The following is a 14147-nucleotide window of genomic DNA, read 5'->3' on the forward strand; positions in this document are numbered from 1 at the left end:
CCTGCGCGCCCGGACGAGTCGGGGCGGAGCCGGCAGCGCCAGTGGGAGGGCCTTCGCGCAGGTCCCGCCCCGCAGCCCGCCGAGCTACTGCGGCGCACATGCGTACGCGACCCCTGGGAGGGGCGGGGCCGGAGACGCGGAGGGCGGGGGCAATAGAGCCGTGAGCAAGTGGGGCCAGAAGCGCTCTTTCGTAACGGAGGAGGCGGGGCGCGCTTCGCGCGAGAGGAGTGGGCGAGGCGGTGCAGGCTGCAGTCGCGGAGCCAAGAGACCACTTACAGATGAAAACGCAAGGGCGGGACGAGTGGAGAGGCTGGACCTGCTACCTATGCTTGAGGGGCGGAGCCTAGCGCGCCGTCGCGAGGAGGGAGGTGCTGCCCCGTTCCCCCTACCCCCTTCCCCACAAAGCGACACCAACTGGGTACTCCGTAGACCAAGTAGCCCCACAGAGCTGCGGAACTTGGGGTGGGTGAAGCCGACTTAAAACATGCAAGAAGCCCTGTACTGCGAGTCTCGGAAGGTAGGGCCGATAGGGCCCGAACGGAGAAAGCTCAAGGTCACTGCGGTGACCGAATGAAGGTCACGGGGAAGGGCGGGGCCACGTGCGTCCGCCTCACGCGGGCTGTCATGCACTGACTCACAGACCATGCATCGACTCTTTTATTTCTTTAGGACTCAAATTCCACTCGGATGGGGTCGGGCTTGGGTCTGGGGACCGGGCAGGCGCGGGGCTGGTTCGGGTCGCTGCTCGAGCCCAAGGTGGCGTTTTTAATTCACGTACAGCCTCTTGCTCCGGCGCTTCTTGAGCCCCTCGATGTATCGCTGCAGCTCCTTAGTCAGGAAGTGGTCCCTGCCGATCCCTAACTGGTAGCCTAGGAGGAGGGCAGAGCTCGGCTCAGGGCAGTGAGCAACCGAAAGGTCTCCCCACCAGCGGGCGCCGCATGTGTGATTCGAGGAACCGCAGATGATTCGAGGTAGCAGCAGCGCAGGGCGCTCAGGTCTGTGTTAGCCTGCGGAACTTTGCATCTCTAAGGGTGCTGAGTGTTAAAGTGGAGGATGGATGAGGTCAAGCTAGGGAAGACGTTGCAGGCCTGAACTAGGGCGGTGGTAGCAGAGCAGTTTGCCCACCTTCTGGACCAGCCACCCACTCTAAGCCATCAGCTGGCCCTTTATCACCGCTGGGCTTTCCTACCCCAGCAGCAAAAGTTCACCCACATAATCCACTGTCCAAAGGCTCCTCACAACTCCCCAACCAGAGGGAGTCGAGGCCACACCAAGGCGGTCATCCCACTGTGCAGGTGGAGAAACAGCCACAGAAAAGCCTCCTTCAGCTGGAGAGGGGCTGCACTCAGCCTGGAGTCAGGCCTCTGCCCATCACCACATGTTCCCCACTGGGTCTTTCTGTGCCCAGTCCCTCAGCTTTTAACTTTTATGGGGCCCTTGGAATACTTGTGAGTGCCAACGGCATCTGACAAGACATAAGACACCCTGAAATCCCACCCCCCGGGCCCCAGCCCTGCAAAATCCACCAGAATCTGTCGTGGGAGTTCTTGGGGGTTGGTGGGGAGCTCACTCCGGAGGGCTTTGGTGAGGATTTCCAGAGCTTCATTCTCCATGAGTTCCATCAGGGGCAGTGGCAGCTGGAGAAGCAGCAAGAGGCTTAGGCGTCCAGGGACTTCATCTCTGCCCACAGCTGAAATGCCCCCACCTCCCTGTGGCCCCCACCCTGCCTGCCCGCCCCTCCACCCTGCCAACCACCCCCAACTTTCATATCCTATCAACCCCCAATTTGCCTATCCCCTGCCTCACTGAAACTCCCAGTCTCCCCAGCCCCTCCAACCCTGCTCTGCTGCTCTGCCCAGTAGGCTTGATGGGGCATGTGCTTCACAATATTGAGCGATGACATTGAGGAAGACTTTTCTGGGAGAAGAGAAAAAAGGGTTAGTCATCTGCAGACTCCTGGGCCTTCCCTGGAGCAGAGGAGATGGGTAGGCACCTTGTGAGAGGGAATGGCCTTCAGAGACCAGCTCCTGGTGCAGCCTTGGGGTCAGCATGGGACAGAGGTTACAACCCTGAGCTTTAGAGCCCCACCCACCTGGTTCCAGTTCTGACTGCCCCACAGTGTGACACTTAGGACCAGTGACTGATACTCTCTGACCCTCAAGTTCTTCATCAGTAAAATGGGGTAATAAGAACAGCTCTTGGCCGGGCACAGTGGCTCATGCCTGTAATCCTAGCACTTTGGGAGGCCGAGGTGGGCAGATCACAAGGTCAGGAGTTCGAGACCAACCTGGCCAACATGGTGAAACCCCCATCTCTACTAAAAATACAAAAATTAGCCGGGCATGCTGGCAAGTGCCTGTAATCCCAGCTACTCGGGAGGCTGAGGCAGGAGAATCACTTGAACCAGGGAGGCGGAGGTTGCAGTGAGCCGAGATTGTGCACCTGTACAAAGACGTGAGACTCTGTCTCAAAAAAAAACTAAAAAAAAAAAAAAAAAAGAACAGCTCTTGGCTCTTGGCCAAGCGGTGGCTCACGCCTGTAATCCCAGCACTTCGGGAGGCCAAGGTGGGCAGATCACAAGATCAGGAGTTCAAGACCAGCCTGGCCAATATGGTGAAACGCCGTCTCTACTAAAAATACAAAAATTAGCCAGGCATAGTGGCAGGCACCTGTAATCCCAGCTACTCAGGAGGCTGAGGCAGGAGAATTGCTTGAACCGGGGGGGCGGAAGTTGCAGTGAGCCGAGATCGCGCCATTGCACTCCAGCATGGGCAACGGAGCGAGATTCTGACTCAAAAATAAATAAATAGCCGGGCACGGTTGGCTCACACCTGTAATCCCAGCACTTTGGGAGGCCGAGGTGGGCGAGGTCAGGAGATTGAGACCGTCCTGGCTAACAAGGTAAAACCCCGTCTCTACTAAAAATACAAAAAATTAGCCGGGCGTGCTGGCGGGCGCCTGTAGTCCCAGCTACTCCAGAGGCTGAGGCAGGAGAATGGTGTGAACCCGGGAGGCAGAGCCGGGTTGGCGCCACTGCACTCCAGCTTGGGCGACAGAGCAAGACTCCGTCTCTAAATAAATAAATAAATAAATAAATAAATAAATAAAAAATAAATAGCTCTTTATGGAGGTTGTGAAGTTTGAAGGTGACAATCCAGGGGAAGCCCCGTGCCTGGCACACAGCAAGTGCTCAATATGTAACCATTGTTATACTGTTATTGGTTCTGACTCTCTGATGAAGTAGTTTGAGGGGGTGCCAGACAGTGCCCAGCACGTAGTAGGGGCTTAGAAATTGTAACCAGCAACTGACTAATGGAAAGACGTACACCTCCTCAACCAGCGCAAATCATAAGACAAGGAGTTAACTCTTGCAACTGGTGGGATGATTCCATTAAAAACGCAGGTCTCGCCGGGCATAGTGGCTCACACTTGTAATCCCAATACTTTGGGAAGCCGAGGCAGGAGGATCACTTGAGCCCAGGAGTTTGAGAGCAGCCGGGGCAACATGTCGAAATTTTCTCTACAAAAAATAAAAAATTAGCTGAGAAGGGTGGTGCCGGCCTGTCCTCCCAGCTCGGGGTGGTGGGGGTGGCTGAGATTGGAGGGTACCTTGAGCCTAGGAGTTTGAGGCTGTAGTGAGCTATGATCACAACACTGCACTCCAGCCTGGGCGACAAAGCAGGACGTCGTCTCTAAAAAACAAAGGCCAGGCGCAGTGACTCAAGCCTGTAGTTCCAGCACTTTGGGAGGCCGAGGCCGGCGGATCACTTGAGGTCAGGAGTTCGAGACCAGCCTGGCCAACATGGTGAAACTCCGTCTCTACTAAAAATACAAAAATTAGCCGCACGTGGTGGCGCGCGCCTGTAATCCCAGCTACTCGGGAGGCGGAGGTTGCAGCGAGCAGAGATCGTGCCATTGCACCCCAGTCTGGGCGACACAGCGAGACTCCGTCTCAAAAAAAAAAAAAAAGTGGGAGGCGGGAGGATCACTTGAACTGCAGTGAGCTATAATCGCACCACTGCACTCCATCCAGCCTGGGCGACAGAGTGAGATCCTGTCTCAAAAACAAAACAAAACAAAACGAAACAAAAAACCCCCGCAGGTCCTACCACGGGGTCTTTGCGCAATTTATTTGGTGCGTCCTTCCCCGGACTCTGCGCGCCACGACCGAAAGGCCTGTTACAACGCCTGCCCGGGAGGGGGCGCTCCAAGAATGCCTGGCGGATTTAAAGGGGGAAATACTGGCGCGGGCGCCTCTCCCAGGGAATCCTAGACACTTGGATCCCATCAGTTTCCCCCCATTTTACAGCTCCAGAAATTGAGTCCCTGGCCAGCTTATTGCCCTGCGGGCGCCCACGGCCTGACGAGGCCACACTGACCGGCCTCGATCTGGGATGCAGTGTCCTTCTCCCCCAGATTGATTTCCATGGAGCTGCCGCGGTGCAACTCCAGCTCCACCAGCGCGTGCTCGTCCAGTTCCTCCGGCTTGTGGCTGGCCTTGTACCCCTCGTCCAACGAACCGCGCCCCGGGCTGTGCCACCCGCGGGTCTTGCTAATGTTGCGGCCCTCCTCGTCGAAGCCCTCGCAGACCTCGGACAGCGGCATGTTCAGCTGTGCCTGGGACAGCGTGGTCGTGGTCCACAGGTCCCGAGTGTCGTTGTGCACGCTCTCCTTGTCCGAGCCTTGGCGGTCGGAAGACTTGAGCGACACCTGTGGGCCACATACAAGGAGGGAGCCAAGAGTCGCGGATGGCTGGAGCGGGAAGGAAGAGAGGGCTGGGGAACTGAGCCGGGCCCGGTTGGGGATCCCGTAGAACGTGGGGTTGGGTGGGGGCTGCGGGCAGCCAAGGCTGAGTAAGAAATAGCGCCAGGGGCCCGAATCGGACCAAGGGTGGGTTGGGAGCGGACAGGGTAACGGGCCCGGGAAGAGGTCTTACTTTCGAAGGCTTTTCCTCCATGGTTCTGCCCCAACGGACCCAGACGCCACAGGCCTCGAGACGAGAAGAGGGTCAACGCTCCAGGAAGGGAGCGGGGCAGGGTCTCTCGCGCTGGGAGAGTTCAAACGACAGCCCTCCACGCGAGATGCCATTCTCTCCCCTGCCTCTCCCTTCCCGCACCCCACCCGCCAATGTGTGTGCGGAGGCTGGAGACGTGCAGCCCATCCCGGCTGATCCCCACGCCGGACCCTACCCAGCCTCCTCCAGGCAGAGACGCAGGCCTGAGAGGGCCGAGACTTGACCGACCTGGGTGCCCGGGGACCCTCGGCCTGGGGGTCACGGGAGGCCAGAGGTGCCCCCACGGTGGCCCGAGGAAAGCACTTCCACACCCACTCGCGTCCGGGAGCGTCACGCCCGCAGCGGTGCAGACCGTTTTCATTTATTGATGCAGGCTTTGAGGCACAGTCGTGAGGTGCTGTGAGGGATACGCCCGCCCGGGGCAGCGACACAGAAAGCCTTGGGGGGTCTGGAGATGAATGGAAGTGAGGGAAGGGCCGGGGCCGGGGAGGCGGCGGAGAGGCAACTGTAGCCTCCTCCCCAGACTTCAGTCTCGTGGAAAGAGGGCTCTTTGGTCAAACAAGCCAGGCATGCCGGGGAGAGCAGAAACGAAGCCCTTGAGAGGCCCGGCCAGGGATCCTGCCCCTACACCGGCACGCTTTTGTCTCGGGGACGCCCGGGGCCGCGGGGCCGCACGGGCTTCCTGGGGGGATTGGGGCGGCGGCGATCTCGCGGCGCGCGGGGCAGCGGGCAGCCGCGCTCGCTCTGCGTATCCGAGGACTCGTCGATGAAGGCCAGGTTCTCGCTGGGATAATCCAGGGCCGAGGCCGTGGGCGGGGAAGGCGGCTGAGCCTTCTCGGGGGGCGAAGGGGATCGGGGCCTGCCCAGCGGCTGCGCTGGACAGGGCGGTGGAAGCAGCAGTGGCTGCTCCTTCTCCGGCGGCGGGGCGGCGGGCCCGGCTCGCTGGGTCACGCGCGCTGTCACCGTGCCAGTCCAGCTGGCAGCCTGCGCCGTGAGGCCGCCCATCTGCACGGAGAGGGAAAGCAGCCCTCGACTAGAGGTCTAGACCACTTCCACGACCTCCCGGGAACCTGCCCCTTCACCAGCAGGGATCAAACCCCAACCCTCTTTTCTGCCTGGTCCTCCAGCCTCAGCCAGCCCCAAGGATGGAAGGGCTCCTCCGCTGGGTGCTCCCAGCAGGGTGGCAAAATACAAATCGCCTGGCTAAATGTGAATTTCAGAGAAACAACAAATAAAATTTTAGTATAAATATATCTCGTGCAATAGTTGGGACATGTTTTTTTTGTTTGTTTGTTTGTTTGTTTGTTTTTGAGACAAGTCTAGCTCTGTCATCCAGGCTGGAGTGCAGTGGTGCGATCTCGGCTCACTGCAACCTCTGCCTCTCCGGTTCAAGCGATTCTCCTGCCTCAGCCTTCCAAGTAGCTTGGATTACAGGCGCCCGCCACCACGTCCAGCTAATTTTTATATTTTTAGTAGAGACAGGGTTTCACTGTGTTGGCCAGGCTGGTCTCGAACTCCTGACCTCGTGATCCACCCGCCTCAGCCTCCCAAAATGCTTGGATTACAAGCGTGAGCCACTGCTCCCCCCCGCCATAATAAAATTTTATTTATTTGAAATTCAAATTTAACTGAGTTTTGTTTTTTTGTTGTTTTTAATGTTTGTTTGTTTGTTTGTTTGTTTGAGACCACGGCTTACTCTGTCGCCCAGGCTGGAGTGCAGTGGTGCAATCATGACCCACTGCAGCCTCGACCTCCCCTGGCTCAAGCGATCCTCCCATCTCAGCCTCCCGAGTAGCTGGGACTACAGGCATACACCACCACGCAGGGCTAATTTTTGTGCCTTTTCTAGAGGCGGGGTCTCACCATGTTGCCCGGGCTGGCTTTCTGCATTTTTATTTGCTAAATCCGGCAATCCTACCCATGAGGGAAGAGGTGGTGAAGTTACCCACAAACTTATACCCCTCTGTTCCCTGCGGGGCACACACAGAGGCTCACTCAGCCCCTGCCTCAGGAGCCCACGCCCTGGATAGGAGACAGCCTGATCAACCCTCTGCTAGAGAACAGCACATTTGCACCACAGTGCGCAGGCACAGTGCCAACCCTGGGGCGCCTACCTCTGCCCGAGTGCGGCGGGACACTACTCGCAGCCAGTTCCCGATGGTGGTGAGCACTGAGGCGAAGTAAGCCAGGCCGAGCAGGATCCAGAACCACACCAGCGGCTGATAGGCTGGGGAGTCCTGCCTGGGGTCCGCGCCTGGGATACCACCAGGGAAGGCAGAAAGAATTGGATTGTGGGGCAAGCCTGTGAGCTCTGGTTCAGTGCCCCACTCTCAGGTTCTGGAGAGGACCTGCCCTCCCTAGGGCGATGGGTATGTGCTTGAGTGTGTGAGTGCAGGCAGGAAAATGAGTGGTGTGCATGAGTTGAAAGTGTGCAAGATAAAAGCATGCAAGAAGGGGCACTCCCGTGCAAGAATGTGACACATGCGAGGGGTGCATTTAATATATGTGTGAGCATGCATGAGACTCAAGCATATAAGAATGTGAGTGTGCATAAGGCGCTGGCGTGTGTGCAAGGCTGTGATGGTGCATTCCATGATGGATGCAGGGGTTAGAGCAACCACATGGGATTTGGAGGGAAAGGCGGGAGTGCAGAGCCCCGATCAGGAATAAAGTAGATGGGAAAGTGCAGCACAAGAAGGGAGGCCTCACCGGCCACATAGTCGCCGAAGCCCACGGTGGTAAGCGTCACTATGACAAAGTAGATGGCCTCCAGCTTGCTCCAGTCCTCCATATAGCAGAACACGAACGTTGGCGTGAGGACAAAGAGCAGGCAGCCGATCAGCAGGAAAAGCATCGCTGACAGAACTCTTACTAGCTCTGGTGGCACGTGCCACTTCTGCGGGGAGGGGCAGTAGGCAGGACCCAGGAGACACCAACAATCCCCACTCCCATACTCCCCACTCCCACCCCCAGGAGCCTGTGGGAGAGGCTTATGGTCTTTGGGGGTGCGCTCATGTGCCAGGGACATGGGGAAGGGTAGCCGGAGCCCAGCACGAGGGCAGGCAGGGCATGGAGCAGCTCACCAAGAAGATGGCTTCAATGTGACCGATGCCATGGCGCAGGGAGGAGCCCAGCCGGTCCCCGACCCCTGCCAGTAGGATCCCAAACAGAGGAATCCCCACCAGCGCATAAAAGATGCAGAAGAGGCGCCCGGCATCTGTGCGCAGGGCCACATTGCCATAGCCTGGGCAGAGGGGCGATGCAGGAAGTCTAGGGGCCACCTGGGACCCCTCCGTCTCCCTGCACCTTCCCCCATGAGGAAGCTCCTTGCCGCCCCCCACATGCCAATCCCCTCCCCCACCGATGGTGGTGATGATGGTCCCTGAGAAAAAGAAGGCGCTGCCCAGGTCCCAGGCTGAGTGGCTGCTGTTGCTGGTCGAGTTGGTTTCTGGGTCTGCACCCCCTCCCAGGGCATCAGCCACCTCCTGCAGGATAAGGCGCAGAAGGAGGAGCTTCAGTTCTTCCCTCCTGTCTAGGGCAACTCGTGGCCCCTCCAGTCTCTAGGGTGACTCCCTCCCTGCTCCTCCCTGTTCTCCCCTTCCCTCTGGTCTCCCAGGAGGCAGTCTCTTACAGCAGAAGATGCAAACTGTGTCCAGTCTACCTTCAGGCAAGTTTGTTTGACTTCTACAATGTTTGAGAAACATTTTCGGTATCTGGCCCCTAACTTCAGACAACAAATTTCCACTTTTACCATAGTCAGGAGCACAGACCCTGGGACCAGACTGCCTGGGTTCAAATGTTGGTGCTATGGGACCTTGGGCAAGTTAACTCTCTAGCCTCAGCTTCTGCATGTCTCAAGTGGGGATGATAGTGACAGCATCTGCCTCCCAGATTTTTTTGTGAACTTGCTACAAAGTAAGCACTGACTGTTAAGTAAGTTCCCAAGCAGTGACCACACCCTGTGCTTCTAGCTTTCCAACCCCACCACTACCATTGCACCTACGGAAGCTGAATTTGAGTCCCTTTCCTTAGAAAATCTCAAGAAAGCTAGGGACTTTCTCTCCAGGAAGGTTTATATGCCACAAAATTTTGCTTCCAATTTTTAGGAGGTTTATACGCACACACAAAAACACACACATCCCACCCCTGCCGAAGCCCAAGCCAAACCCTGTGCTGCGGTGTAAATAATATTGATTGAGCACCTCTCAGTAAGTATTATTATTATTTTAAGGCTAGTCAAGTGAAGCAGTGGGAGTGGAGAAGGGACCAAGAAATCTGTAACTGGTTGTGATCAATTAGTTGTAAACACTACTGTACTCGGACCAGCCAATACATATTATTAAATGAATGTAATGTCCCTATTTGGATGTCTCCCCCTCTCGCCAGCATGCAGGTCCCATGGGCAGGGACTATTTTGAGAGTGCTTGTCCTAGGTGAGAGGAAGTCAGAGAGACTCTTCCCCAAGCAGCAGTGCCAAGGTACCAGAATGCTGTCTGTGGGGCGTATCATAAAGCACCTGTTCGCCCCGCCCCCTGATTGCAGTCCTCATTAGCAAGACTTAGTCCAAACTCATCTTCCTAAAGTGGCTGCTCAACACCCTGCATGGCTCCCCACTCCTTGCAGACCTAAACGCCCTAGATCAGCATTCAAGTCCTTTTTTCAAACTTCCCCTAGTCTTCTCCCTGGGACTCCAATTTGGCACCCCATGTTACAGCAACCTTCCCCCCAGATTTTCTGAGATGATTCCATTTCCTGTAATAATTGTTAATAAAAGCAAGAAGCAAAATAGCTAATTAAAAGTGATTTAATGTGTATTTTGCAACACTTTTCCAATAAATTCACGACTTCAGGGAAAAATCCTTTGTCATCCTGTGTGTTCTAATTTTTGCTTCAAATGACTAGGCATCTGCTAACTCCAGGTTCTGCAAAATGCTCCGGAACTTTCCAGCTTCCACGCCTTTGCCCATGCTGTCTCTCCACATGGGCGTCTCTTGCCCCTCGTCTCTACTCTCTACCCCTCTCGCCTGGTGTATTTCAATCAGCAGGTCATCCCTTAGGCCCCTGCCATCTCCGTCCTTGTCCCCAGCCCCTAGCTCAAGGTCTAGCACAATTGGTGCTTAACAGAAAGAGGGAAACTTCCTTTCCACTGAATCCTACAGTGATCTGTCTGACCATGGATCTCTCCCCTCACCTAGATGTGACACCCTCCAAGGCAGACCCTGTGCCTGATCCACCCCAATATCCCCTTGGCATATAACACTACAGCACCTAGCACACAGTAGGTGCACAATTGCTGCACAACTAATTCAGGGAGCGAATCCTACTGTGGAAGAGAAATAAAGCGGCTGTCACCCACCCTTCCAGGTCCTGCCTCTCCTTTTCTTCCTTTTTCTTATCCAGGAAAAAAGCAATTCCATTGTGAAGACAAACTAGGTCAGATTCCCTCCCTCCTTCCCTCCCTCCCTCTGCCCTGTGGTCTGGCCAGACACATTCTTCCCACGCCTCTCTGAGCCTCCACTGGCATTCTGGAAGTGTCAGAGACGATGTTGGGTGGTCTGTGTCCTGACCCCACCCCACACTCATCTCTGCCCTGAGTCCTGCTGCCTTGAGAATCCGCTGGAACGCTGAGGCCTCCGTGCCAATGGCCCCTCCCTCCACAAAGAACAGGCAGGGAACAAAGGGTACTCTTCAATTTCAAATAATAGACATTAATTTATTAAAGCGAAATCTTAATTTTTTTGTATGACTGTGACTCTGAAATCAGAAAAAGTAACAGAGGTGCCTGCCTGACTGTACCCCAGAAGGCTGCAGCCCAACACTTTCTTTTTCTTTTCTTTTTTTTTTGAGACCGATCATCCAGGCTGGGCTGGAGTGCAGTGGTGTGATCTTGACTCACTGCAATCTCTGCCTCCTGGGTTCAAGCAAGCGATTCTCCTGCCTCAGCCTCCCGAGTAGCTGGGACTACAGGCATGCACCACCACACCTGGCTAATTTTTGTATTTTTAGTAGAGATGGGGTTTCGCCATGTTGGCCAGGCTGGTCTTGAACTCCTGACCTCAGGTGATCCACCCACCTCAGCCTCCCAAAGTGCTAGGATTGCAGGCATGAGGCACTGTGCCCGGCCAACACTCTCTTGAGTCTATGGTTGGAGTCTGACCAGAAGTGCCTCAGGGAACCCTGACACACCCCCCTTCTCCCCACATGGTAAGCATGCATGCTAGGGGGAAGGGGCACCTGACCTGGCATTCCCGGTGGCATGGATCCTGGAACCCTCCCAAATCACCTGCACATGTTCATATGCACACTTTTTCAGGGGGAGGGGGTGTGTTCGCCATGTTCTTGGGCTTTTCTAAGGCACATGACTCCAAGAAAAGTATGGGAACCGGTGTAGGTAGGGTTGCCAGATTTAGCAAACAAAAATATTGCTTGGGATGGACTTGTATTAAAAAGGCATTTGTGGGCCAGGCGTGGTGGCTCATGTCTGCAATCCCAGCACTTTGGGAGGCCGAGGCGGGTGGATCACTTGAGGTCAGGAGTTTGAGACCAGCCTGGCCAACATGGTGAAATCCCGTCTCTACTAAAAACACAAAAATTAGCCGGGCGTGGTGATGAATCCCTGTAATCCCAGCTGCTTGGGAGGCTGAGGCAGGAGAATCGCTTGAATCTGGGAGGTGGAGGTTGCTGTGAGCTGAGATCACACCACTGCACTCCAAACTGGGCGACACAGGGAGACTCCGTCTCAAAAAAAAAAGGCATTTGCGGTTTAACTGTAATTCATGTTTAAATGAGAGTCTTGGATTTTGTGTGGCAATCTAGACCAGTGAGACCTGTGCAAATGTAACACAGCCCATGCGCATGGCCATTCATTCATTCATTCATTTCCCCCTCATCCCACCACCATCACACCCTGAAGGAGACATTATAGGTGCACAGTCCTGTGCCAGGCTCTCCAGGGAAAACAAATGACCCCACAGTTGCCCTATTGAAAACGCAGAGACCTGGACCCCAGCCTCTGTCCCACAGCCTCCCGCTGCACCCCGTCCTCAGGGATACTGATCTGAAAGCAGCACTGGCACAGGGCCTCACTGGCACACAGCTAGTGCCAGGGGTGATGGGTGACAGCTGAAGGGGCTGCGGCCCACCCACGCACCTTGATGAGGAGGCCCAGCTCCTGGTCGCTCACACACGGATGGGCCCTCAGGAACTTCTCTCGGACCTCCCCCAGCTCCCTCTGGGCCTGCTGCTCGTGGGGCTGCTCCAGGGCCCGGAACACCAGGGCACCAGACACCAAGTAAAGCAAGACCAGCGCCAGCAGGGCCAGGAGCGTGGTGCTGCGCATGGCGCGCCCAGGCGCCGGGCCAGCTCCACTGCCCGCCTGGAGGGGCCGGGCGGGGGGCTCCTGGGGAGCTGTCGTCACTGCGGGCAAAACCAGGGATGCTGGGGTCACTGAGCTGGCCTGACACCCACACCCTCCTTCTCGATCCCCTACACACCCAAAGATCCATGAAGCCCCCAGCTGCACTGTCCACAGATATCCCTCTGGCTGGACACACCCAGTCCCCCTCCTATCTCCAGCCTTCCCCTTACCTCCGCTGCCCGGCCCTCAGCCCCTGTCTCGGACTACCGGGTGAGGAAAGAGAGGAGGACACCGAGAAGGGAAAGGAAGGCGAGTGGGAGGCGGAAAGAGAGCCTAAGCCTGCCTAGGGGGAAGCGGGGCGAGCGAGAAAATGTGTGGGACCTGGGGGGGTGCGGGGAGCTGGCCCTAGAGGAGGAGGCTGAGGGGGCTCGGAGGCGTCGGAAGGGAAACCCGGAGGAGAGGCCGGACCGCGCAGGGCGGGGACAGGGGAATGGCGGGTCCCGGCTCGCCCGTTGTGGCTGCGACAGCATCTCCGCGGCTTCTCCGACCCCTCTCGCCTCGCCCTGCTTCCTGGCTAGCCCTCCAGGGTGCCCCCGCGCCCCGCCGGGTTTCGAGGAACCCAGGGGCGAGTCCCGGCCGCCGCACCCAGGCGAGGAGGGGTGCTGGGGACGCCCAGTTCCCGGAAAAAGCGGGGCGGGGGTCCGCAAAGGCCACACCGGGGCTGCAGTCCCCGAGACAGCTGTCAGTCCGGGACAGCCGGCGGCGGCGCCCACGCGCACACACGCCCCGGCACGCGCCGCCACGCGCGGGCACAAAGACCCGCGCGCCCACGCTCCATCCCGAGGCTGCAGCGCCGCGCCGCCCCGCTGCACGCACGCACCCCACCTGCACACTCCGCAGACGCCCCGGCACCCCCGGCCCCCATGGGCGTGCCGGCCGCGCCAGGGCACCCAGAGCCCACGCACACGTGTGCGGACACTAGCGTGCACACGCCAGACCGCAAGGCCACCGCGCAGCGCCCGCAGCTCGCTCCCACCGCCTCCCCCGCGTCCGCACAGCGACGCCTCGGAGCGTGGCGGGCGGCGGGACCGGCGGCCACACCACTCCCGGAGGCGCCCACGCGCGAGAGGTGGGCACCCCGCCCGGCCAGTCGCCCCTGGGGCGCCCCTGCCCCGGAGTCCTCCCTGAGCACCGGAGCCCGCCCCGCACTTACTGTCGGCCCCGCTGCGGCTGTGGCTGAGGCCCGGATTCCAGCACGGCCTCGCCGGTGCCGACTGGGCCGCGGAGGCGGCAGGGGCGGAGCGGGCGGCCGCCGGGGCTGGGACCCCCCTCCCGCCGGCAGAAGCCCCCCTCCTCCCGCGGTTAACCCCTCCGGCGCCGCGCTTCCCTCCGTGCAGCGCCCTCGCCGCCGGCGCCGCCCCAAGCCGTTTACCTGCGGCCGCCCGGCTCCCCACAGCCGGCCAGCCCCGGGAGGTGGGTGGCAGAGGAGCCGGAGAGGGGTTGCAGCTGGGGCCAGCCTTCTAGCCTTGGACCGGAGCCCAGTGTGGCCAGTGGCAGGGCCCCGACCTGGGCATCAGCTGGCCCACCTCTCCGGACAGGCACCACGCTAATCTGGCATCTCCCAGGCCCATTACCGGATCGGGAAGGGCCCGCAACTCTCCGCCCCTGGGGACAGCCTGGCCCTTGGGCTCAGCACTCATGAGGGAGGGGCTCCGCGGAACAAAGGGGTGGGGGAAACCCGGTGGGGCCACCTGGAATTGGCCGACGTGGAGGTTG

General features: G+C 58.2%; 2 protein-coding genes across 7 annotated transcripts; both read right to left on the reverse strand.

Moving 5' to 3' along the window:
* Positions 1 to 642: 642 nt before the first annotated feature.
* CATSPERZ (catsper channel auxiliary subunit zeta) lies at positions 643 to 5945 on the reverse strand. Its single transcript, XM_054441185.2, has 5 exons — positions 4937 to 5945; positions 4380 to 4710; positions 1838 to 1917; positions 1571 to 1637; positions 643 to 869 (listed from the first exon to the last, which is right to left on the reverse strand). The coding sequence occupies exons 1-5, from the start codon at positions 4955 to 4957 to the stop codon at positions 766 to 768; spliced, it is 603 nt and encodes a 200-aa protein (XP_054297160.1). The 5' UTR covers positions 4958 to 5945; the 3' UTR covers positions 643 to 765.
* KCNK4 (potassium two pore domain channel subfamily K member 4) lies at positions 5541 to 14068 on the reverse strand. Of its 6 annotated transcripts, none has more exons than XM_054441184.2 (7): positions 13804 to 14068; positions 12165 to 12430; positions 8376 to 8499; positions 8098 to 8258; positions 7724 to 7910; positions 7129 to 7268; positions 5639 to 6019 (listed from the first exon to the last, which is right to left on the reverse strand). In XM_054441184.2, exons 2-7 carry the CDS (start codon positions 12351 to 12353, stop codon positions 5639 to 5641), a joined length of 1182 nt encoding a protein of 393 aa, XP_054297159.1. In that variant the 5' UTR covers positions 12354 to 12430; positions 13804 to 14068. The 6 variants fall into 6 exon arrangements, with proteins under 6 accessions (XP_063527825.1, XP_054297159.1, XP_063527827.1 ...); XM_063671757.1 differs by lacking the exon at positions 13804 to 14068 and adding an exon at positions 13252 to 13268; XM_063671754.1 differs by having other exon boundaries at positions 7724 to 7799; positions 8098 to 8499; positions 13804 to 14034.
* Positions 14069 to 14147: the final 79 nt, after the last annotated feature.

This window comes from Pongo pygmaeus, chromosome 9 (genome assembly GCF_028885625.2).
Source record: "Pongo pygmaeus isolate AG05252 chromosome 9, NHGRI_mPonPyg2-v2.0_pri, whole genome shotgun sequence".
NCBI classification, from domain to species: domain Eukaryota; kingdom Metazoa; phylum Chordata; class Mammalia; order Primates; family Hominidae; genus Pongo; species Pongo pygmaeus.